The sequence below is a fragment of the Apostichopus japonicus genome, chromosome 8 (genome assembly GCF_037975245.1).
Source record: "Apostichopus japonicus isolate 1M-3 chromosome 8, ASM3797524v1, whole genome shotgun sequence".
NCBI classification, from domain to species: domain Eukaryota; kingdom Metazoa; phylum Echinodermata; class Holothuroidea; order Aspidochirotida; family Stichopodidae; genus Apostichopus; species Apostichopus japonicus.
In genome coordinates this window covers 20,753,930-20,780,806 of record NC_092568.1, presented here as the reverse complement: position 1 = coordinate 20,780,806, position 26,877 = coordinate 20,753,930, and the positions used below count along the sequence as shown (strand labels likewise).

General features: G+C 36.4%; 1 protein-coding gene across 1 annotated transcript in view; it reads left to right on the top strand.

Moving 5' to 3' along the window:
• Positions 1–26,259, top strand: part of LOC139970988 (neuroendocrine convertase 2-like) — a 31,343-nt gene extending 5,084 nt beyond the window's left edge. Inside the window, exons 2-10 of the mRNA XM_071977107.1 lie at positions 9,315–9,422; positions 12,306–12,491; positions 13,580–13,688; positions 14,028–14,231; positions 15,182–15,357; positions 16,461–16,676; positions 17,543–17,643; positions 21,743–21,970; positions 22,511–26,259. Coding sequence (XP_071833208.1) covers positions 9,315–9,422; positions 12,306–12,491; positions 13,580–13,688; positions 14,028–14,231; positions 15,182–15,357; positions 16,461–16,676; positions 17,543–17,643; positions 21,743–21,970; positions 22,511–23,189 — 2,007 coding nt within the window. The 3' untranslated portion in view covers positions 23,190–26,259. The remainder of the gene's footprint in view (positions 1–9,314; positions 9,423–12,305; positions 12,492–13,579; positions 13,689–14,027; positions 14,232–15,181; positions 15,358–16,460; positions 16,677–17,542; positions 17,644–21,742; positions 21,971–22,510) is intronic.
• Positions 26,260–26,877: the final 618 nt, after the last annotated feature.

Sequence of the window (26,877 nt, the reverse complement as noted above, 5' to 3'; positions counted from 1 at the left end):
ATATGGACAGTCACTGCATTTCTAAAACAGCGAGAGGTTACGGACACGGCATGCATGCACTCGTGAATAAAGACATATAGCTCTCGTGAAATACAGATACTCCCTTAAAGTCACGCTTTCAGCCATACCCAAATCGACATTTTGGGGGGTGGGGGGGGGGAGCGAGGCTGATAGGGAATTTCTTCACATATATGGAAAGACAAGAAATTACCTAGGGAAGTTTTGCCAGAGACAAGATAACTCTTAGATGCAGATGAACGATCATAATCTCTAGGGCAATGTTTGACTGAGTTATCAATTGAGTTAAGAATGAATAAATGAGAACTGAATACAAAATTAATGGAAGCTTCCCTGGCACGCCTCAGTCTTCGAGCACCCTTTCCGTCGTATCTTCACTCAGACGAATCCAAAAATTCTCATCTCTTTCTAAGGTTTTGTTATACAGTATTCAAAACCATTAAAACGTCCATGAAAGTCACAATATGGCAATCAATAGGTTCAACGTTGTGTAACCAGAAGAATAGGAGCAGGCGTGGACCACATCTAACATTTTAGGACACTTAAAAGTAAGAAATATTTGTATTTTTTTCCTAATTTTTTCAATAAACCTTGTGTTGGTTTACACTGTTAATGAGTTTCGACAAAAATAGCTATACTCTTTGAACATCGACGCTCAGTGGTGGATATTGTTTGGAAAACATGTCACTGTCTCCGGATGTCAATTAGGTCGGAGCGTCGACTCCAATCGGGACTTTAATTACATTACAATTCACAATATAATGTGAAGCAGAGAGACAACCCATTATAGTCACTGTCATATATGTTTAAATAACCCATTTGTATGTGTCCAAAGAATTAGTTCCAGAGATCGAAGGAGATTGAGCATACATTTCAAGAAACACAATTACAAAGGATGCATTGTTGTTTATAATGGCATTATAATTCATGCCACAGTTTGTAATGCGATATTTTCGTAGTTTGTACCTGGACAAAATTGTATAGTCTTCGCTTTGGAACCATAAATCCAGATATGATCGCAGTATTTGCAAAAATATATAAATTTCTTTATAAAGTTCCAGCCGCCTTCATCTGTGTATATGCGCCGCTCAAACATCTACTATAGCTATGGCTGGGCCGTACACGTAGGCCTATAATTACAAGTCTGGAAAGCCACAGGATCATGTTGCGCCATCTATCGGGCAAAATTGCCATGTGTATTTGGGCAAATATACACTTAGTCATGCAGTTAGTAAGTTACAATATGAACTTCTATTAGCTCTTTCGTGGTAAATTGCATTCTAGTTGCGACAATATTGTTGTTGTTGTTTTCGTTTTTTGTCAGTAAAACCTAGAATTGTTCTGAGGATAATATGAACAAAGATATAAGCCACCAGCTGCTGCTGCACGTCACGAGGAATCATTTTTTGCACAGCCTTTTAAAGTAGATGTTCTAATCCATGTAAAGGGCTCAGAGTTGGATTATGATTGGTTTGGACTGTTAACGCTTTAAGGAAATGAAAAGAAAACATAACTTGCCGGCTGCGAATGTGTCATAAACCTCGAGTATGGTTGTTAATCTTTAGGTTATCAAATAATGACTGGTTGAGAGAGAGAGAGAATAGAAATTCAATAACAATTTTTTTTCTTTTTGGTTTTTACGTTATTGTCAGCTAAACCTTGATAGAATGTGATCAAAATTGTTGCCAATACGTCTTCCAACTTCAACCAACTATGTTAAAGCCCATTTCATTCCTTTCTTCTTGTAATATATGTTACGATAATAAAGACGTGATTTCTCTTGATCTTGGCTGAATTACCTGCTGTTACTTCTGGAAGAGGTACTGAGACTATGCAGTAATCACATTGATTGGTTCGCTGTCATCCAGTCTTTACCAGGTGTCACTCAGGGTAAAAGATCGTGATACCGCGCTATCGTGTGTGAAGGTCATAGAAACTTGACGCTGAATATATGAATAAAACTGGGGAACATATATAGTTTAATATAGAATCCCCTATAGAACTGGGCATAATGTGTCATCGTTGCTGTTGTATTTGCCACAATTGTTTTTATTGATGTTAAAGTTGTCGTTTGTCCTTCTTCCTTTTCATTTTCTTTTTTTTTGGGGGCTTTTCCAGAAATCATCTGAGTCATATAAAAGTATTCATATCTTATGCCAATTTAATTTAATCGTTCCTTCTTGGTGGGGTTAACGGTTAACGGTTATGGAATGTTGTGGGAATAACATAAGACAGCCACATAAGACACTAAGCCACTAAGCCACTAAGACTGCTTGCAACCGAACATTAATGTATTATAAAGACATATATCTGTACCGTAAGTTGACAACACTAAAGTAAATGTAGAACGTAGACATCTCCCTTTGTCGTTTGACAACATCATACAGTAACTTAGCAAAACGACCTCTCTGCGTGACGTTTCAAGACAATTCAGTAATGTACCGGAAATAAATCTCTCTGCGCTCTTTGAAAACAGAACAGTAATGAAGCATAAATATAAATATCTTTATATATGTATATATATATATATATATATATATATATATATATATATATATATAAATGTCTTTGTATCTTTTGACAATACCATACAGTACTGTGCAGTCAGACATATCACTTACTGTTTGAAAACAGAAAGGAAATATGGCATACAGACGACATCTCTCTGTACATGCAGTTTTGACAATACATAGGAATGTACCGCAAACAATTTCTCTACACCATTTGCAAAACAGCAAAGTAATGTAGCATAAAACATCTCTTTGCCGGCGGCACCGTTTGACAACACATCAGTAATGTGATATAATACATCTCACAGCATTGCTGGTTAGACCACACAAAAGTAACAAACATGCATCAACATATATACATATCAACATATATATATATACATATATATATATATATATAAATATTTATATTTATATATATATATATATACATACATACATACATACATACATACATACATACATACATACATACATACATACATACATACATACATACATACATACATACATACATACATACATACATACATACATACATACATACATACATACATACATACATACATACATACATACATACATACATACATACATACATACATACACACACACACACACACACACACACATACATACATACATACATACATACATACATACATACATACATACATACATACATACATACATACATACATACATACATACATACATACATACATACATACATACATACATACATACATACATACATACATACATATTATGTTTTGCAGACATAAGCCCATATTATGTTAAAGGCGACAAGCGAAAGCTTTTGCCGATAAATGGTGAGAGACAATTCTCTTTTTCCCTCCGTATCATTACAATTTGTACATTAATTCTTCTCGACGTGAAACATTCTGATCTTCATTGTAATATTGAACATAACATAACATCCCTTGAATGGTGCTTTCAAAGTTGATTTGAACTGCCGCCATTAAACATGTTTATGCTTCAGTACGGACTCGACGCCCAATTTAACTTTCGACTCGCAAATTCATACATTTTAAACCACTGTATCAGTTTTCAGTGTGGATTTCTACAGATTCGTACCGCGCGAGTCTCTCTCGATTATCTGGAAAATCTACTGTTTAAATTGTTTAAATTATTGCATTGACGTCGACTCTCAATGAAATACAGAGGACTGCGCTTGTAAAGGTTACACACCTTGACTATGAACCTCCGGTATATTTATATCACATTACGTAATAGAATGTAACACCTACAAAGATTAGCTATAATTTTAGCAGTCTGTATTTGCAGTTCACACCATTTTACGTATAGGGAACATATGGAACTGTTAAACATTACAACTGAAATATTAACATAAGTTGGCAACCATTTTAGTTTTGCTTATATGTGGATAATTCATTTGGAGTCGTTCGTTCCTTTAACTTATTTTAGCTTGTTTACTACTTTCTTATATTTATTTATAAATAAAAATAATATTTGTTAAGAGAAATTTCAAATAAAACACGAAAGGATGTACACGAGAAATGCGGAAATGTGGAACTGCTACCTTTATTGTGAACGCCGTTTAGAAATTAACACTCACTACATTTTAACTCGAATATATAGGCTTACTAATTGGTTCATTTTAGTCAGTATATAATATACAATAAAAAAATATACTTTAAATAAATATTAAGAACGTATTTGATTGTATTAATATATTATCTAATGATAAAATACATTGTATTAATATAGTAATTAATAATGATGATTTGTATTGTATTCTTGGTTGGTATTAAAATGTATGTTAATATACACAGACTATAGCCAATGTAATTTAAAGACTTTTTCTGCCTTGCACGTGACTAAACTCAAGCTATTTATAATTTGGTTGATACCTGTGAACATGCCTATATACTTCTCCATATTAAATACCAGTAGTGTGAAACATCCTCGGGTTTTTTTTGGGGGGGGGGGTCACTCTTTGGACTATATCGATAACCTTAGTTGTATAACAATAGAGGAGAAATGATATCAATAGAAACGTTACAAATAACATAAATATAGATATGAAGCAATTACTGCTATAGTTTACGTGATAATTATACTCGATAACTATAACAGGTATATTGTTTCAATCAAATCTTGACATATTTTTTTCTCATTTATAAGATGACATTCATCAGTGCTTACCCCAAACTTTAGCAAGTGATGTTACAAAAGTACTTTTCTGGAGGGTCTGACCCTAAGAGAAACTAAGAGAGAGAGAGAGAGGTGGAGCAGGCGAGGGGTGGGGGTGGGAGGGTTAATAGGTAAAACGGGGAATAATTTGGCGGTCGTTTATAGTAAACTGTCTGTTGATTTTGGAATATGACTGACTCTTGTTGGACTTTATAGCATATCTGAGGCATAAGTTAGGACATTATCATTTCTATTTTATTTTCCTATTATATAATTATTATTCTATACTAAAATGTCTGTTTCCCCAAACAAAGATGCCAATAGATGGGCGAAAAACGTAAACCTACACTTTTAAGTTGAAAGAATAATAGCGTCGCCGAGCGTTCATTGTTGCGAAAATGAACGCTCGCTCTGTAGAGAATTTTAACACTATAGATTTGTGTTTATATTCAGGGTTTTTTTTTCTTCTTTGGGAAGAATCCAAACCCTAAGCAGGCAGCGAATATGTAGACGATTGCATAATGATTATCTGAGCGAGCAAAAGAGGTGTCTTGATTTCGTGATTCGAAGAAGAAGATGATTTGAACCAGTATAGCCTGAGGCAGTTAGGAATAAAGCAAGCAATCCTGTAGCGACGCGACCCGAATCCAACGTTTCGCCTTTCTTTTGTCAGGATTGTTGTTTAGTACTTTTTTTTCTGTTGTTTCTGTCATTAATTACTGCGTTGGTTTATTCATGTAATGTATTCTATAATACCGTATATCATTTCCGAATCCTTCTTTCTCATACCGCTGGAACTCTTGTGATGCTGACAAATGTGATATTCTTTTTTTGCTAGCTTTTTTTTTCTTCAGAATTTCCCTGACTGGTTTAGGTAGGAGCTTGAACCTTTACAGAAGGACCAGAGACGAATCAAGGCTTATAACAAATGAAGGGGTGGGGGGGGGGGCTGCAGTATTGAGTCTTTGAAGCAGACTTCTCATGTAGGGGTGTCTCTGGGGGTCTTTCCCAGCAAAAAAAAAATGGGGGCATGTCCCTCCCACCCACCCCCCAACCCCACACTTTTCACACCCCTTGTGCACGCCAATTTAAGGAACTGTAAGCCTTCAATAACTAGGTACACTTTAACAAAGGACAATGTTTCCTAGTCCCGTTCATTTTTGTCGTATATAGTAACCCATGTATAACGCCCATTCTTATCAGTAATCACGACCTTTTATGTAAATGAAATCAATAACAGTCCATTCGTCGTATTTGTATCACTTTTTTATAATTCACTAAGAGCATTTATTATATCTTTAGATCACGTTTTCTTTGTTTAAGAATTAATTGAAGAGGTATATAGGGGTAAACCTTGGTTTGAAATCGAAGCCGTTTTCCTAATGGTCATTATACACTCAATATTGTAAATATAATACGCTTTATGAAGCTTTTCTTCTGAAGAAACTCTTCAGATATGCCAGAGAAGTGTGAAATTTTACCCTCGTGAGATGCGCAAGATTCATAATTAATATATATATATATATATATATATATATATATATATATATATATATATATTTATATATATATATATATATATATATACAAATGCAGTTTACTGGTAGTGTGACTAATGGTCGGACAAAAAGTCAATATATAATGTCCACAAAATCTTTAAAATAAAATGAGAAAGTAAGGTCTTTGAAAGTTTCTGATTCCTTTTTTCATTTGACAAGTAATAAAAAAATCATGTTTGTTTAAATTCACTACTTAGTACTTACCTATAACGTATGTCTTAGTTTAATCACATTTGGTAAAATGGATGAAACATTGTACTCTTAAGCAAATATAGAACATGTTTGAAGGTAAAAGTTAGATACGAGTTACACAATTGCCACTTTGTCTATCGAAAGAGGTGTATTTCCTGAGAATCTTAGTCCAGAATGATGAGAACGTACAGCCGACAATTTTGTAGGCATTCTCGCGTTTATTTAATAGCTTCCTCCGAATAAATATTTCATCAACATTTACCAGTCTATACCTTACCCATTTTATCCATTTTTACCCACTTCGCCCACGCTGTTCTACTTTGTCATTATATCATTACCCATGCAAAGCCAAAGACAAGTCAAACGTTCGCAACTGCAAAAGGGAGATTAAACACTTCTCAGTTAGTTTTCCATTATTCATATACGTAAATGATTTAATTATTAGTTATGATTATTTAAAAGGAAGGAGCGCAAGCCGGAGAACAAATTTACTTTCTTGCAAAGATTACACGGCGACAGCCTATACAGCCTGTAATTATACCTGCAAACATTTTTCTTCGAATTTTTGGTATCAAAAGAAAGGATCACGGCCATTCACTTAATTAATCTGCTAAAGTTCTTCTAAATTTTTCTTCTGTTTTTTTTTGTTGTGATTAATTATAAGATGAGACCATTTCTGACATTTTTTTACACTGTATAAAATATTTCATAACGCAATAGAATTGAAAGATTTCACAAACACTGTTTGCACCTTTAAGAGATTGTTTGAGATTGCAACATAATACGCAGAGTAGCTTAAAATAAATTAGGAAACCTTACAATCTGCACATTGCCTGAACTGTTGTCATGACAACGTCTTTGGTTCAGCACACTATACCTGCTAATGCATAACTCTTGACCTTTAAGCAAAATTAGCCAACAGCTGTTATGTAGTGCTAGCGGGCAATATTTCACCCAGGAATCGTGTCGCGTAAATCTTCCCTTTTGTATCTGAAACCTTATATTTTGTCCATTACCGATAGTGGATGTATAAATTGCAGCCTATCGTGAACTAAACATACGTAATGTATGGTTAGGTGTCACTAATAAACTTCAAAGGCAAATCAAGGGGAAAACATCTAAAGCGTTTAGCAACTGATAGCAAAATGGTTCAATATTGGTTAACAAATCTGTTACAGATTTGGATTTTATCACAATTGTTTTTGTTTAAACACAAATAAACAATGTTATACTTTGCCATAAAAAAAAACTTATACTTATGAAACGTTTATGTTCAATCTTCGATGGTATAATATCAAGCATAAACGATGGCGCTATGTGTGAGTAAATGCAACTATACCAAAATGATCTAAACTGGGCATATCTGGCATCTCATGATTTCACTCACCAATGAAATGGCTCACCTGAATGTATACTCGAGTGGGGTGTGTCTTACAAAGATCTTTTCTTAAATCCGCATAAACTCTATCAACCATGATTTTAATCTTCCATTTTGCCTGTTGTCTTTTAAGAGAAGACAAGGGTATCGGCGATAGTCTGGTTCTGAATGTTTTGTTATCAAATCGAGATTTATTTTAAAAGAAACGTGAGAATAACTGAATAGTTTATACTGACCATCAACATTACCGCTTACTTTCATACATCTTTCAAAGTTGCTTATACTCTTGTGATGACGAAAATATCTAAAACGTATCCAAATGTTGAGACTTAATACTGAACTGTTCACAAAGCATGATGAATAACGTATGGAAAGGGTTACTCCCCACCATCGCGCCGGTATGCTATCATAGTATATTTGAGTATTGAACACGCTTTCATAGCAGAGAAATCAAGCATATATATAGCCCACTTTGATTACAAGACTCAAGACTGGGGTTTATCTTTATCTACTCAAGACTGGGCTTTATATTTATCTACTCAAGACTGGGGTTTATCTTTATCTACTCAAGACTGGGGTTTATCTTTATCTACTCAAGACTGGGCTTTATACTTATCTACTCAAGACTGGGGTTTATCTTTATCTACTCAAGACTGGGGTTTATCTTTATCTGCTCAAGACTGGGGTTTTATGTTTATCTACTCAAGAATGGGGTTTATCTTTATCTGCTCAAGACTGGGGTTTATCTTTATGTTATCAGGACTGGGGTTTATCTTTATCTACTCAAGACTGGGGGTTATCTTTATCTACTCACGACTGGAGTTTTATCTTTATCTACTCAAGACTGGGGTTTTATATTTATCTACTCAAGACTGGGTTTTTATATTTATCTGCTCAAGACTGGGGTTTTATATTTATCTGCTCAAGACTGGGGTTTATCTTTATCTACTCAAGACTGGGGGTTATCTTTATCTACTCAAGACTGGGGTTTATGTTTATCTACTCAAGAATGGGGTTTATCTTTATCTGCTCAAGACTGGGGTTTATCTTTATATTATCAGGACTGGGGTTTATCTTTATCTACTCAAGACTGGGGATTTATATTTATCTGCTCAAGACTGGGGTTTATCTTTATATACTCAAGACTGGGGGTTATCTTTATCTACTCACGACTGGAGTTTTATCTTTATCTACTAACGACTGGAGTTTTATATTTTTCTGCTCAAGACTGGGGTTTATCTTTATATCATCAAGACTCGGGGTTATTTTTATCTACTCAAGACTGGGGTTTATCTTATCTACTCAAGACTGGGGTTTATCTTATCTACTCAAGAATGGGGTTTATCTTTATCTGCTCAATACTGGGATTTATTTTTATCTATATATAGTCCGACATCTACTCAGAATGATACTCTAGACAGTTCATATCACAGGATCAACATTTAAGAACAAAATTCTTGCATATTTTTTCTCTATCAGGTACTCGACGCAGCTGAAAATCTGCATCACTTCGTTCGGAGAGATTTGGATAGTCACCGAAGCAGACGGAGTGTCGAACATCACCAGCTTCTAGAATCCGACCAAGATGTAGGTTTACACCATTAACCATGGATAAGTTATATATCATTCTGAAACATTGTTTCAATCTATATTTTTATACCTGTCAGTCTATGTATATATATATATATATATATATATATATATATATATATATATACGTATACCGTCGAGAAATTTAAACTGCTATGAATAGAAACGGCTACTATATGTTTGGTTCATAGATACTGTAATTGTATAAGCATCATATATACCCCAGAATGGAGGAAGGGGCTGTGTAGGGCTTATCCCGTTTGACGTGTCATGAGAATGAGAGAGGTCACACGTTATACGCCCCGCTCCCAAAATAGCAAAGAAAAATTTATCAAAACCTTTACCCTGAGCTATCTTACCATAAACATTTGCCTCGAAAGTTATGCAAAGGAAGATAAATTAGACATCCAACTTTTTTTTGTTCATGAAGCTTTGACCTTTGGTTGGCCTCACAGCAAAGATTTGAGCATAGGGTAATCCCAGCAGCTGTGAATATTTCTATCATATTGGTGTGTAAACTTCGGTGTTCAGTAGAACGAGCGAACCGTCTTCTATTTTCTTTAAGCACCCTATGTGTTTTAATTGTCGGTACAAACCTACATGGCTTCTTAAAGCACCCTATGTGTTTTAATAGTCGGTACAAACCTTCATGGCTTCTTAAAGCACCCTATGTGTTTTAATTGTCGATACAAACCTACATGGCTTCCTAAAGCACCCTATGTGTTTTAATTGTCGGTACAAACCTACATGGCTTCTTAAAGCACCTTTGTGTTTGAATCGTCGGTACAAACCTACATGGCTTCTTAAAGCACCCTATGTGTTTTAATCGTCGGTACAACCCTATATGGCAAGGTGGTTGTGTTTTCATCAATTTACCTGAACGGCGTGACTGCACATTCGTATAAGGGTAGAATCTCGTAACATTTATGGGCTTGGCCTGGGGCACGGTGGGGGGGAGGGGTTACGAGTATCATGTTCTGGGTGTTGAAACCTTTCTCATGGGCAATATGATATTGGCTCGGGGGCATTGTCTACCTCTGATATAGTATCCCCCATAAAATAATGTCGTACTTGGTAGCGTTAATCTCAGTTGACCTGACTAGTGTGATTGCAGATGCGCTTGGAAAGAATCCTGCGTTATTGGGGGCGGGCGGGGCGGGGACGTGGCTGGGATCGTGTGCGAACTATTGATGAACCTTAAACGTATCCCCTTTTGTCTTTTTTTTTTGTCTTAATACTCGGCATGATCAAGTTTGCGCTAACAAAGTAATGCTTAATGTGCTAGTGCAATGTTATATACCAATTGATATAACCGCGCTTAACGTTGTCTGCTATGTTTCATTGACACACCGTCTCTAAAGGTGAAACAGTTTTTTTTTTTTTTTTAAAGAAAGGAAAAAAAAGTGAAATTCGTACCAAAGTTAAAACAAATTCTTCATGTTCCAGTTTAACATTTACATAATATAACAGTATTCTGTTTGGTATGTATATATTTCCCTTAAAATGTCAAATAATATAGGATTCATCATAAAAATAAAAACATAAAGTAGGAAATCCTTGAACTGAATTACTAATTTCAATCCGAAGAGAAGCAAAAATTTTAGCCTCAGGAGGAAAAACGAAGGGGAAGAAATCTCTGAATAGAAAGGTTTCCAAAAAAAAAGAGATCTAATAGTCCATTCAGTCTCTATTGTTCTCTCCATTGACCCTTACACAAAACATCATTTGCAAAGTCGACAATACCTTGACGTGTATAAAACTCACTCTCAGCAACTCGTCTAATTAGCATAGTCTCGGGAGACAATTACCAAGAGTGGTGACATTTTAAAATCGTCGTGTTTTTCTTAATATGTATATGGGGCCTTCTTCTTTTTCCTTTATGGCTTCCTTTGCGGCGATGTTTTGCAATCGGGAAACAGAGTAGAAGTCCGTATTATGGTATAGGATAAGTTATAGAATATTTAGGACATTTTGAACCAGTGACTATATATACCGTGTTTTTGTTTTTAAGTGTGTGTGTGTTCTGGGGATGTGTTTGTTTGAAGAGACGGGGTGTGTGTGTAGCAGTTTGGATAGGGCTGACGTGGTAGGTTTATACTTCTTTTAGCTTTTTCTCATTTTAGCTATTTCTTTGGGAGAGGGGGGGGGGGGGGTAATTGTGATTTATTTTAGCATAAGGTATGTCGGTCGCTCAGATGGTTCCAGGGAAGGTACCGTGTGGGTTAAAGGGGAATTGAAGGGGGAAACATGTGTGTCACACTTTACAGGATGGTCTCTTCCCAGGTGGGAGCCATTGTTCAATATTCAAGTATAAACGAAATTTTGTGACGAAATGAACGAAATTCTGATGATGACACTTAACCACCACCATCCCACACCCTTCCAATTAAACTCTCCGTCGCTGATTTCAGGGTCCAGTCCGTAAATTGCACAAATGATTAATAATAATAATAATGTGTACATTGGTATTGCGCCGGTATCCGTCCGAAGACGCTCATGGCGCAGTGCCTATAACCAACTGTCTATTATCATTCCATAACCGTTCTCAAGTCACTGTGGACTATACACGATGAGCTGCCACAAAGGGCGGCGCTACATCGTATTTACCGATCAGACACACATATTCCCCCACTCCATACTTATATGCTGAGCACCAAGGAAGTTGGCAGTAGGTTCTATTTTTAAAGTCTTTGGTATGACTCGGCCCGGAGTCGAACCCCGAACCTTCTGGCTGATAAGCGAATGCTCTAACCACTAAAGGCTAACCAGTCGGTATAGGCTATTGCCTAAGTATAGGATATTGCCAGAACATCGGTCTTTTGCGATTGGAAAGTTGAAACCAATTTGCGTAGCCTGCATTTTTTTTTTTTTTTTATTCAGATCATTAATGTCAACCAACTAACAGGTTTCGTTCGTCATAAGAGAGGTTTCAAGAATCTAAAGGAATTATTTAAGGATGAGGTTTGGAGGGCGAACCCAAACAGGGACAACAACAACAACAACAACCCAGAAAGTGCTTCATGGTCTAACTTCAATGACCCCCTGCTGTCCAAACAGTGGTACCTGGTGAGTACTATAGTTATACTATACGAATACAGTGGTGGTAAGGGGGAGGAGCAAGGGGGGGGGGGTTATCGGGTAGTTTTTGCTAGCACTCATTGAAAGTACAATAGTATACATAAAATGATAATCGTGTTAATGTTCCCGTGAAGAGACATGCGAGACGTACGAATTTTGTAATTTTTCTTTTATTTTATTTTAAAATGTTCATCCAATCAACTTCTTACTGTGATATCACACCGACCTGTTTGGTGCAATTTCACTGTGGTATTAACTGTGACATTTTCTAGTATCAATATCTTGAAAACCTAATGTAGGAATTGCATGAAAAGTTCAGCCGTGATGCTTAGTTTACGTTCTTCTTTCATAAGCCGAAAAAAAAAATTCTCACTGAGCTAGAGGTATCCTTTCTAATTACGTGAACCCGACGTGAATACAGATATAGTGTAAGCTAACAACCAGTTCACTTCCTTCTGCTGATATCAGAGGCAGTATTCAGGCGCGTAGCCAGGAATTTGCCAAGGGAGGGGAGAAACTGTAGATTCGGCATTGCAAACTATCTAAGCGTAGCGCCACCATAATTGGCGCGAAGCGTACAAGAAAATTTTGGCTGAAAATGCCTCCCAGATCGCTGGAAATGGCACTTCCCAGGCCTTGTAAGTTGCATCTTAGCAGTTTCTCTGTTGAAAATACTAGCGATATCATAAAAACATTAAATTTTTTTTTTAATATATCCTCAAGGGGGGAAGGGCGGCTGCACCCTTCGCCCCCCCCCCCTTGGCTACGCGCCTGGCAGTATTGATCCAAATCTTTCGTCTTATAGTCTTTTACACTACATATAACTGTAAGGATACAAGGCTATAGCAGTGTCGAATGAACAAATCACTTCACAATCATTCATTCATAAAATACTTCTAATATAGTAATGATACTTATGTTCCCTGTTTATGACGTAAGAAAAAAGGGAGACATATTTGGATATGTCTGTGAAAAGGTAATGCATGGATACGTTATCATATATGGGTGTTATATCAACCGAAGTTGTTTTGTAAACAGTTATTAATGCTTTATATGTGTCCCTGTATTCTATCCAGAAAAACACGGGCCAAGCAGATGGCCAACCTGGTCTTGATTTGAACGTTGAAGCGGCCTGGGCCAAAGGATACACTGGAAAAGGTGTAACAATCGCTATCATGGATGACGGTAAGTGCCATAATCATGATTACGGGATTACGTCATGTATTATAAATTGGTCATAAATATGCGTGTGATATTATAGATCACTAGGTGAAATCATATAACACCCCAAACCCCCCCTCACCCTCACCCCCACCCCACCACCTCCACATCAAAGAAAACATTGTCCTAAAATCTTTTTGAGTGATTCTGAATTTTAGGGTTTCATTACAGATATATAGCCCACTCAGTGTGTATCCTTGGATCTTAAGTTCATTGCCGTTTATGAGATGTATCTTATACAAGCTCCATGATGCAAGGCAAACTTTCATCAATTTTGCGTCATTTTATGGGTTTGTCAAACAGGCATTGACTATCTTCATCCCGACTTGGCGGAGAATTATAACGAGCAAGCAAGTTACGACTTTAGCAGTGACGATGCGCTACCGTACCCTCGTTATACAGACGACTGGTTTAACAGCCACGGTACGAGATGTGCCGGAGAAGTCTCCGCCGTCGCCGACAACGGGATATGTGGAGTTGGAATTGCTTACAATTCCAAAGTTGCAGGTAAGTTGAAAGAGAAGAAAAGTAAATTATGGTTTTCTAATATAAAATCGTGACCAAAATCGTGACCAATATGCGATATCTGACGTCACAACTGCGTCATGACGGAGATTCGACATTGAAACTTTCACTTATTTCACGTCTGCAATGAAAAACTTCTCCTTGGTAGGATATACGGTATAGTTACACCCTACCATATCATAGGCTACATGTAGATATCACTTCGCATTGTTCAACATTTTTTTTCATTTTTTTTTTCCAAATGGGATAGTTATCTAAAAATTCAAAAATCGTAAGTGATGGATGATCCGATTAGTGAACATTCAAGGACAGTCAGTACTTTGTTAAATTGCTCACTTTGAATGTTTGATAATTTTTACAAAAAAACCAAAACGTTAGGAAACGATGTGTTCAAGGTAATCATGATTGACCAACTTTCCAAAGGCGGAGGATCCAGGATTTGATAAAAGAGGGCGTATGGCCCTATACAGGGTCTCTGAAACCGACTCCTGGATGTAAAGGGGATATAAAAGTCCTCTTCCAGAAAGAAAAAGAAGAAGATAGAAGAAGTCAAATGGCGCATTCAGAGGTATATTTAAAAAGAACAAATTAGGCTTAAATTGTTGGGTAAATCGCTTGTGCTCATAGCAATACGTTTCAGATTCTGTGCGAGGATGAAAAGCGTGCTGCCCCCCCCCTTCTCCTATACCTCCTCCCGGATCTGTGCCTACCATCAAAACGGAAAGAGAAGAACGACTTAAACTATGTCTATATTTTTAAAAGGGAGGCTGCTTCTCAGTATGGAAGGAATATACCGTATCTCATACTTCTCGTGTGAACAATGCATGGAAAGTATAATGGGAAATAGTTTGAATCGCTTCCAGTGTGCGTTCAATAATACAGTTGCAAGATGGCATCGTAAATGTCTTGAATTTCCTCTTTGTAACTTATAGGTATCCGTATGTTGGACCAACCCTTTATGACAGATCTCATCGAGGCCTCGTCTATGAGACATAAACCCCAGTTGATTGATATTTACAGTGCTAGCTGGGGACCTCAGGATAATGGTCGCACTGTAGATGGACCACGTGATCTTACTCTCAATGCCATCGCTGAGGGGGTTAACAAAGTGTGTATATAACGGATTTACTTCTACTGTATTACCTAATGCACTATACTTTATATGTACTTTGTGTGTAAGTATGGGTGTATGTGTGTGTGTGTGTGTATATATATATATATATATATATATATATATATATATATATATATATATATATATATATATATATATATATATATATATATATATATATATGATAATTATGATAATAATAATAATAACATAATAATAATTCTTGCACCGTTTTAATATCCCTTTTGATCTTCCAGAGAAGAAACCCTTTCATCCGAAATAATTCGATAATAGATGGCGCTGTCCATAAACATATCCACCATCTTATTGCAATATATAATAAGCCCAGTCCTCGTGTTATTGAAGCAGCACGTTCAAATGAGCGAAATCTGCCACACACAAAAAACTAGAACAACTGTATTTGTATTCAAACACTTGCCATTGTAGTGCGTGGTGAAGGTAAAAGTTAGTAAGTTGTTGTTAATATTCAATGCAGGGATATTTTTTACAACAACCCTTTGGAAGTTATTTCGGTCACGAAGAAGCAAGTTCGACGTGTGGTTCTTTAACGTACACCAAAGCTAGTCTATATTGTGTAATGTTTATAAACAGTGCTTTTTACGTGACCCGTCCAACTCTATCGAATCATGTGTTTCGGACGTAACAGAGTATACACAGAGCCCTGACACTGATTGGTCAAATTGAACAACCTTTTAACGTTATACTGTATCCTCTCCTATAGTTAGCGATATTTTTACGAACATACGGAATATCCAAATCTGAGTCTAGATTTTTGCCTGCGTGGCCAACCTATAAATATTGAGAGTTTTATGAAGAGTGCATGTTCAGCTGGCATTCACCAGCCAGCCATGTAGATGATGGAGCGGGCTAGGAATCCCAATATTGTAGCGCGCATGCGCACTACAATAATCATGTTTAAAAAATGTTATAGAATTACAGTCAATTCAGTTCAAGGGAAGAATAAAATACCCGGTAGTCTAAATCCCCCACACCCCCCCCCTCCACCCCACCCCCAATCTCCTACCCACTCAATTTACTTGCATTGAATGGGAGACTGCTTTTTTCTGTATCCACAGGGACGTGGTGGTAAAGGCTCCATCTATGTTTGGGCTTCCGGAGATGGAGGACCGACTGACGACTGTAACTGTGATGGTTACGCCTCCAGTATGTGGACTATTTCCATCAACTCCGCCATTAATGACGGACGCACGGCTCTTTACGACGAATCGTGTTCGTCAACGCTCGCATCTACCTTCAGTAATGGTCGAAACAGACATCCAGAGGCGGGAGTGGTAAGAATGAGATGATTTCATCCTATTCGTCCCACTGATATCCTTAAGAGTCTCCATTGTTATGGGTAGCCGGAGACAAATATTACTGTATTCCTCCGATCGTGGAGATTTTCCGATTGCATCAGTATCTGTTAGTTTGTAGGCTTCATTTGATATTTCTAGACTTGTGCGACGAGCGGGGGGGGGGGGGGGAAAGAGTGGGTCTACCAAAGCTCGACAGTTTCAGTGTCATAAGTCTGTTCAATAGAAAGCACCCGAGCTACCGTTGCCTTCTCCTTAATAAAACCAAGCAACAAAAAACAAAACAACATGTGCAAGCTATGCCGTGGAGTGTTTGTGATCATCAAAATTTCTTTTAGCCGATAATTAGTTAACCCATAATTACAAGCCCACATATATCATTTGAATAATGCGATGTTCCTCTTTTCAAGGAAGACAATTCAATATTTCAAAAACATCTGATAGGCTACAGGTTGTTAAAACAAAAGAATAACATAACAGAAAGTTCGGCAGTCACTCCCTATTACATCATCAATGTGCGTAATGAGCTAAAATGTTTCTTCATAAATTAAACTAGAATTAAGAAAAGTCTTGTAAAATGGTCAATCTTTGATGTATTTTGATGGGCTGCAGCTTTTTTCATGTTTTCTACTTTCTGTTAAAGTGATAAGAACAGTGTTGTTCATAGGTGTCCATAGAAACCACACAGCAAAAAACAAACAATGAATTTGCTTTGTCGTTGTTGATGTTTTGGCAAAATATAACATTCAACATCAAGCAAAAATCGAAAATTATGCAGAAATAGTAATGCATCTGGTATTTTGCAAAATTGAAAATAAAATAGAATATGTATTTCTCATTTATAGGCTACCACCGACCTCTACGGTAACTGTACCTTAGCCCACTCTGGCACCTCGGCTGCGGCACCAGAGGCAGCTGCCGTCTTTGCCCTGGCTTTAGAAGCAAAGTAAGTTTCCCGTTTATCTGTTCAACCGGGCACCCTCCCCACTTCTTCCCTTCTAAACTACAGGCTAATGTGCTACCCTTCCCCATCTGTGCCACAACTATGTGTGAGCATATAGATGGCGCAATTCATAAATGCATGGATGATGACTATGAGTTAGTAAGCTTGTTGATAAGTTCTTTAATTCGTCATTTTTCAATATCACTAAGGCGTAGATAAAAAGTTTTTTTCAATTGTCCTATCCCCCCCCAACCAATAAGACATCTGATGGCGTGGGCGAATATGGCACTTTCAAAATTGAACCACCATGCTCGTTTAGATTTTGAAGTTTCGCATAGCAACTCCCACCCCATGCACGAGTCAGCTCTTGTTGCGGAACCTATACCCTTTTTTTTCCAACGAATTTCTTAAATACCGGTACTTTATATCACCTTCAACCGTACCGATTGCTAAACCTTCAGTAGTTTATTTCATCCTCTCCTACAACCAAACACAAAATAATAATAGTTTTTCAAAGACAAAAATAACGAGCTTGAATCTTTGCGTAAAACAAAGATGGAGGGGGCCATGTTGCGGTCCAGGGTCAAATGGCTAGGATGGTACTCGTAAATTTACCAACAAGGCCATTTTAGATGAAACTGGCTTTTACAAAAAGTTGTATGATACAAGAAATACCCATGATGTTATGTTTCAAGACTTTGTAAAAACTGATAATTTTACTTGTTTACATGATGAACAAAGTGAGGGTCTTGGTGGCCCAATTCAGCATGAGGAACTTCTAAGTGCCCTCAAAAAAGATGAGTAAATAATAAGAGTCCTGGTTTAGATGGTTATACTGTTGAATTCTATAAAGTGTTTTTTAACGATCTCTCATGGTTTTTATGAAGGTCACTGAATGAATCCTATGATACTGGTTGTCTTTCAATCACACAAAGACGTGGTATAATTACAATTGCCTCCAAAAGGGCAAAAGCCACGCCATCTCTTAAAAAACTGGCGTCCAATCTCTCTCCTATTGTAATGTATCCTACAAGCTTGCATCATCATGTATTGCCAACAGGTTAAAGCAAGTTTTACCTCATTTGATTAGTTCTGATCAGTCAGGGTTTATGGCAGGTAGATTCATTGGGGAGAATATAAGACAGGTTTACGATATTATGAGTTACACCGAGTTAAATAATATTCCAGGTCTCTTACTTTTAATTGATTTTGAAAAAGCATTCGACTCAGTTTCACATGAATTTATTTTCAAAACGCTAGATTTGTTTAATTTTGGGGAAGGCTTTAAAAGATGGATCTCAGTTTTTTACAAAAATGCACAATCTTCAGTCTTAGTCAATGGCCACATGACCCGATTTTTTTTTTTTTATTAAATCGGGATGCCGTCAAGGGGATGGTCTTTCACCTTATATTTTTCTTCTGTGTTCTCAGATTTTAAACATAACCATTAATAATTGTGTGGATATTAAGGGTATTACCATAGGTGATATGGAATATAAAGTTTTACAATATGCCGATGACACAACTATTATTTTAGATGGCACTAAAAATTCTCTTTCACAAACTTTCAAGCTTATGGAAAATTTCCATAATGTATCTGGTTTGAAAATTAACATGGATAAAACTAGTGCTGTTTGGATATGATCAAAAAAAGGTAGTGATGATGTTTTATGTAGGAATGATAAATTATCTTGGGTTGGAGATAATATATTCAGTTATCTTGGGGCAACATTGTGTACACAATTGGATGTTATTGTGAATGTAAATTATGTTACTACTATGCAAGCTATTACAAAACAAATTCACCACTGGTCAAAGAAGTTTCTGACAGCTTTAGGTAGAAGGGTTGTGGTTTAATCCCTTTTGTTGCCAAAATTGAACCATCTCGTTCTTTCACTTCCAACCCCAAGTAAAGAAATTATCAAGGAGATTAATTCCAAGTTTTATAACTTTGTATGGGGAGGTAAAGTTGATAGGATCAGTATAAATCAAATGGCGCTTCCCGTTACAAAAGGTGGTGCTGGCATGATTCAATTTGAACATTTCGAGAAGGCACTTAAGATTACTTGGATTCGTAGATTGCTTAAAAACAACATTGACAGTAAGGTGTATAATTTATATAAAGTGAATACTCCTAATTGTAATCTTGATTACTCTTCTGGTACATATTGGGATAGAGTTATTAAAGAAAGTAAAAATACCTTTTGGAAAAGTGTTTATTCAGCCTGGAAGGATTTCACCGTTGCGCTCAATCCCCAAAATATTCATGATGTTTTAAGTTCCAGTATTTGGCACAATGAAACATTAGGGTGGGTAATATATGCATTTTGTAGATTGCCAAAGACATGGTATATTATATGTTAACGATCTGATAAACTCAAAGGGTGAGTTCTTATCTGCTGATGAGATTTATACAAAATATGATGTGAGAACAAATTTTTTTCACTTGCATGGTATTGAAAAGGCAATAGAGAAATCCTTTTCTGATCTTTTTGGCCAGAGAAATAATTCTCCTGCACTACCATTTCAAGGCTTTCACATAAAAACTGTTCTATGGATCCAAAAGGGTGTAAAGGGTTTTATATTATTTTATTAACAAATAATAGGCCTAAGGTCCAATATAGATGTATTCACAAATGGAACATGCTCTTGTCCCCACTTCTTTCTGAAGTAGATTGGTATAATGTGTGTTCATACAACTGGAATTGTACTTCTGAGGTGAAGCTTCGTTGGTTCCAATTTCGTCTTCTTAACAGAATTTTAGGGACAAATACTCTCAAGGTTAAATTTGGCAAAACCAATGATCCATTGTGCACTTTTTGTGGTGTGGCAGATGATTCATTTTGGGAATGCGGCTACACCCAGAAAGTATGGAGGGATTTTAAAACCAGGTTCAAATCAAATTGAATATCAATATTGCAGTTAGTAAAGAGCTTGTTCTGTTTGGAAATTATTTGTACAAAGACTATGTGTTTAATAACATCCTTCTGGTTCTGAAGTTTTTTGTTTACAAAAGTAAGGTTAAAAAAGAGAAACCTTCCTTTAGCTATGGTAAAATTGATCTAAAGAATTTTTATCTAAAAGAAAAGTTTATGTATCAAACTAATTGTAAGAACAATGCTTTTGATATCAGATGGCATAACTGGAAATCTTTATTTGAAGTTTAATGATTTATCGGTTGTTGTGGATAATATTGACTAATGGTCATAAAGTATATGTTATTATGAACTATACATTGTTTAGACACTTGATGGAATGATAATAAAAATTAAAGATCCTGAAAAAAATAATAATAATAATAGTGGTAGAAGTAGCTGCAAACACATCAAAACAAAAGTCACTTCAGTAATTCTTTTGTCGACATTGGGTTAACCTTGCAGACGGATGTGCACTATATACTCACATTGCGGTGTAATAAGGACACAGCAATTAAAGCAACCTTGTAATTTTGGTCGCTGTTTGGGTTCGTTGGCTGAGTCTATCGAGTATAACCCAAATTAATACGACAGTTTTTCAAAATAGAAAGACGCCCCCAAGATATTAATCGTCAATCTAAATTTACTAGAAAGAAATCAACTATTCCGTTCTATTTAAAGAATTCTTTCCAATTGCAGATAATTCAACTCGTATTACAAACTGGGATATTTCAAGTCCTCGGATGTTATTTGAAAAGAATCACCACGTCCTCAGAAGAATTCTATTGTAAAATGTTAGGTTGGAACAATGGACGACAAAATAATGCGGTCCTCGGTCTGAACGTAAAACGTACACGTGTGTGATAATTGAACTATTGTTATACTTGAGCAACCAAGATAATAGACTGCATTTTTCTGGAATTATATGAACAAAACGAAAAGAAATAAGAGGGGGTGCTACTTCAATAGAGTTAAAATCTGGTGGAAGTGCTTTTCTTCTCCTTCTCCTTCTTCTTCTCCTTCTCCTTCTCCTTCTCCTTCTCCTTCTCCTTCTCCTTCTCCTTCTCCTTCTCCTTCTCCTTCTCCTTCTACTTCTCCTTCTACTTCTCCTTCTCCTTTTTACTCTTTCTAAACCTACTTGTAAACATTTTAGCCAAGTTTGATTAGTTCCATTTCATTTGTTTCAGTCCGAATCTGACTTGGAGGGACATTCAACATCTCATTGTTCTCACCTCGAAGCAAAATAAGCTTTACGACGAAAACTACAAATGGCAATGTAATGGCATCGGTCTGGAATTTAACCATCTGTTCGGCTTTGGCGTATTAGATGCCGGTGCAATGGTCACCCTTGCAGAGAAATGGCAAAGTGTCCCGGAAAGATTCCATTGTACAGGCGCATCCTTTGACGACGTTAGGTGAGGATTTAGGTTTTGTTGCTGTGCATTGGAATAAGGTTACAGCTTACCTTAACGTTTCATAATGCTGTAAAATTCTCTCTTTTGTGGCTGTCAAACCCGTATATATATATATATATATATATATATATATATGTGTGTGTGTGTGTGTGTGTGTGTGTGTGTGTGTGTGTTGAGGAGCGAAAGGGTTTGGTGGAGTACGATATAAGGTAATCGAATATTTGACATATATCAAGGAGGCCGCTGATCTTGTGGGAAAGCGAGCTGCAATCAATAAAGACACACTCACTTGCCCATCCACCACTTCGTGGAATCCTATAAATTGGCAAGATTGATATTAAATTTGTAAATTTTATGAACAAAAGAAGTTGTTTTTCCAAGTATAATTAACTCAAACATCTTTTCTTATCCCGCAAAACAATTATTTTGGTCAACCTGACCCCAAACAATAAAAACATGCCGCAACATGAGATTTAGCTTGGTAATCATTTTCATATTATTCCTTTTAATTGAACTTAACTTGAATTATTCTTGTAACAGGGAAATCCCCAGTGGCCTGACAGGAGAATCAACGGTGATCAAGCTGAATACGGATGCCTGTAAAGGACAGGAAGGTTACGTGAGATATCTAGAGCATGCTCAAGCCATCGTCAGTCTTAACAGTACAAAACGAGGAGACGTCACTATTTTCCTGACGTCACCGATGGGAACTAGGTCGATCCTGTTGAGTGAACGTATCGAAGATTACGACTCCGAGGACGGGTTCCGACACTGGCCTTTCATGACCACTCATACCTGGGGTGAAGACCCAACTGGCGAATGGACATTAGAGATAGCCATGACACCCGGCTCAGACAAAACCGCCACGCTGACAGAGTGGACTTTGATCTTACATGGCACACAGGAGGCTCCTTACATTGAAGATTTAAAGCCCGCGTCCAGCTGCGTGAAAAATAAAGAAGAGGTTTACGAAGCTAAAAACATCACGACACTGGATGAAAACGGTCTTCCGATTGTCGTACCGAACGAAGATTTTGACAAGTCTGTGTCCAGTGAAGAAACAAAAGAAGAAGAAGAAGAAGATGACGAAGATTATCCAAGAATACCAGAAGATATGTTCGGAGAAAACTTCGACGAAAGCTACTATCCATCTGAGGAATCGTATTATGATTACACCATGGACAGTCTAAGAACCCTCGGGAAGCTCTTTGGCAAGTAAAGTTACTTAGTGATGTCTATATATTACTCCTTTGGTCAAATCTCACATCTTCTGTTAATCCCACATTATAGACCCATTACATAGATTAAAATTAGCTCCATAATGAACCTGGAGTGTGTCACATGTGGTAATTAAGAACAGCTCGATCTTTAGCAACAACAAAAAGAAGACGAAAAAAAAGAGGCATTCCACTAAGTGTTCTAGAACCTGTAGAAAGACTTTTTGGACATTAATCACATCATTGCTAGCACGCATGCGCATTTTCATGTACTTGAACCAAAGAATTCCCGGGTAACATCGAAAATTGAATAAATATGGTAGGTTCACTATGCAAAAGTCGATATTAGTCGATACGATCGAATCGATAATAGGAAATCAATTATGCATGTGTGTAAAAATTTGATTTGCGCATTCGTGTAAGCAACCCGTATACGGTATATGACAATATACATTCATTTACATCAACTACAAAGTTTGCTCACATTTACAATTTAGATGAATCTTTTACTTTCTTTGCAATTAACATGTTGTTGCAAGTTTTTAACACACATACAATAACTGTACCTTAACGACTACTTATGGCACTGAACATTTTGCGATTCTGTCCAAACCATATGTACACACTGACTTAGTCGATTTGGCAATATTAAAAAGCGACAAGCACACACACATAATATATATATATATATATATATATATATATATATATATATATATATATATATATATATATATAGTGGCCAACTTTGTTTTGTTTAAAGTAATATTAGTATTATTATTATATTTTTGTTTATGACGTGATTCGTTTTCAATTCGATAGCTTTTTTGGGTAAGGTTTCTTTTTTTCTTAAGATTACCTCATATTTGTTCTGATACTGTGCTTTTGGTGGTGGTTAAAGAACTATATGTGAGCAAATATTATTTATTTGAAATCCCACAAGAAAATACTTTCCTTACAATATATATATATATATATATATATATATATATATATATATATTGTTGTCTTGTAATCTTGTTGTCCTTACACTATACGAATATCGCTTTTTTTCTCCTTCTTCCGAGAGTTTGTGATAAAAGGCATTCGCAAACTACGTGTTCTCTGATAACAAAGAAAAAACAGTAATTAAACATTTAGTTGAAGTTATTGTTTCGCAATTTAGCACGTGTTATCATATGTTAGTATGACTTATTTTCTTCATTCCACTGTACAATTTGATCACTAAATTTGGTGTGTTGTAGTTTGCAGCCTCAGCCGTTTCATTCGTTACCAGTCGCTCTAACTTAAGGTAGGCTGTGAATAAGTCTTACATGAGAGGAAATTTCAATGTTATCATAAAATAAGTAAGTAAATAAATAAATAAAAATAATGCATTCATAATGAAAAAAAAGGTGACATTAACTAATTGCAATGAAATTGATGACAAAAAGAAGGAAGGGGAAGAGAGAGAGAGATAGACAGCTTTGTGTCAATTTGTCCAATATTGACTCTCGCCTGCGTGTTTCTTTAATCTGTAGCAGACCAAGCAGCGGAAAAGTTGCATATATAATAAAACCTATTTCTTCCAAAGAAAGTTAAAACACTAACCGTTTTGTGTGGGAATGACCAGGAAAGCAAACCTACTTATTTAAACACTATATATTAGTTATCTATTTATCAAGTTGATGTCATTGCCCGGGATTTCGAATAAGGCAAACCCTCTGACGAGAAGCTTAGCATTCTGTGTGTATGTTATATAAACCTTTATTTTGAAGCGCATGGACTGGATTAGGTTTGGCAAGAGGGTTTCGGTTGGGTTGTGAAATGATTACACATGAAAGATTTCAACTGTCAAGAAACAATATTTCTACCTCTCTAGGGTTTTAATTTAATAAATTTTAACGAAATGCACAGTGCAATATGTTATCTTCAACAAAGTATATGAAAGACTCTAATTATTACTTAAAACATACATTCCAATATCCGTATGTATACCCAAAAGAACTATTACGTCATAAGACCAATAAAACCAATCATAGTTAAAAAGGTTCCTCCTCATCATGTCATTGCTGCACTAGTACGTTATAAATGTTACCACTTAAATGGAAGAAAATGACAGTAGCAGTAGTCGCTGATCGTCACTTAGGCGCATTATTAAAACTCTTACAATTAAGGTAGAAATTGACTATTTGGTGTTATCTCCTGCTGTACTGACAACCATTATAAGTAAAGTTAACAATTTGAGAACAACTGAGAAAAAAAACTACGTGACATTTTTTTTTCTTCCCTTTCGAATTAACTGTTCGGTTCTCGTTAGGTCTGTAACTTGTGTAACGTATTTTCAGGCGGGGGAGGCATATTAATTGTCCTAATTCGGGTGGCACCGCCAATGAGGACAATTTTTTGAATTGTTTAAATCAATCTTTGCTGTTTTCTTATATCATGCTTCAAAGTAATTTTACTGACATTGTGAACCTTGAATAGAAAAGTGATTTGAAGTACAGTTCAGCCTAAAAGGTCGTCCCAATGAAGGGAGGCCTAACATAGAATTAAGCTATTACTGTATATATGGTGTAACTTATGATGAATTTGCTAGTCACGCCGCATTCAGAAAGTTTAGACGCAAATGTAACTTATAAGTTTGGGCTTACCTTCAATATTCTTACTGTAGCCTGTATGCTCCATGTGAAGAAAACGCATTTTACTATTTTAAACATTGTGACAAAGAGCGAGCGGGCAATGAAGTATGTTTGACGTTATACGCCATGTTGCGATATCAGAAAAAAAACAGCGACACCACCCAAATTTAATTGCAGATTCAGATTGAATTATTATATGTTACTCTGTTCAAATACGACAAGAAGTAAGGTGTTCTACAGGTGCCATTAGATATGTACTTGCAATAGTTACAACAACGATAATCAGAATAACAACACTAACAATACTTAAAACCACGACAGGACGAGAATCGAACAGTTACGTAACTTTCATGATGATGTATTTGTGTAATAGTAATATTTTATGTTGTTATAAAAGTAAGCGTAAAGAAAAGAAAGCAATTATCTAAATAAATATATATGTAGGAATATATTAATCTCGTGTTTTTTATCCTTTCGAAAGATTCTATTTTGTATGTTTTATGTTGTAATATGTTCTTGTTCGTATTTGTTGTTTACTTTAAGTAGGACTGTCTACGGTCTCTGCTCATCAACACCATTCTTAATTAAGAAGGGCAATTGGATGTGGACATAGTGTCATAGACTTCAAACAATAATGTTTACCCACGGTCCTTCATCTGGTGTGAAGGAGTAATTTATGGTTGTGGGTATGGGATAAGTGTTTCAATTGCTGGAGCGGATCCTGGGAGGGGAAGAGAACCCCCGGTTGGCCCCACCCCCCCCCCCATCCTCTTCTAAGAAATCCTGAATCCACCACTGATGTTTTATTAGGGCACCCCTGTTGTCTCAACTCATATATATTGTTATAACCCACTTATTCATCTACCCTATTACGTAACATAAGTTACCATTCAAGTCTCCTAGTCTTCCAATTGTTACGATCACAGATGCGCTCACGCATTCTACATAACTGGGACTCGCCAACAAAGTGTTTCGCAGACTTCGTGAATTTTCATAGCCTACTAGAACATTCCTTTACACTCCGGGTATAAAAGCCGCAGACGCCCGATTGAGCGCCCTATCCGTTCGT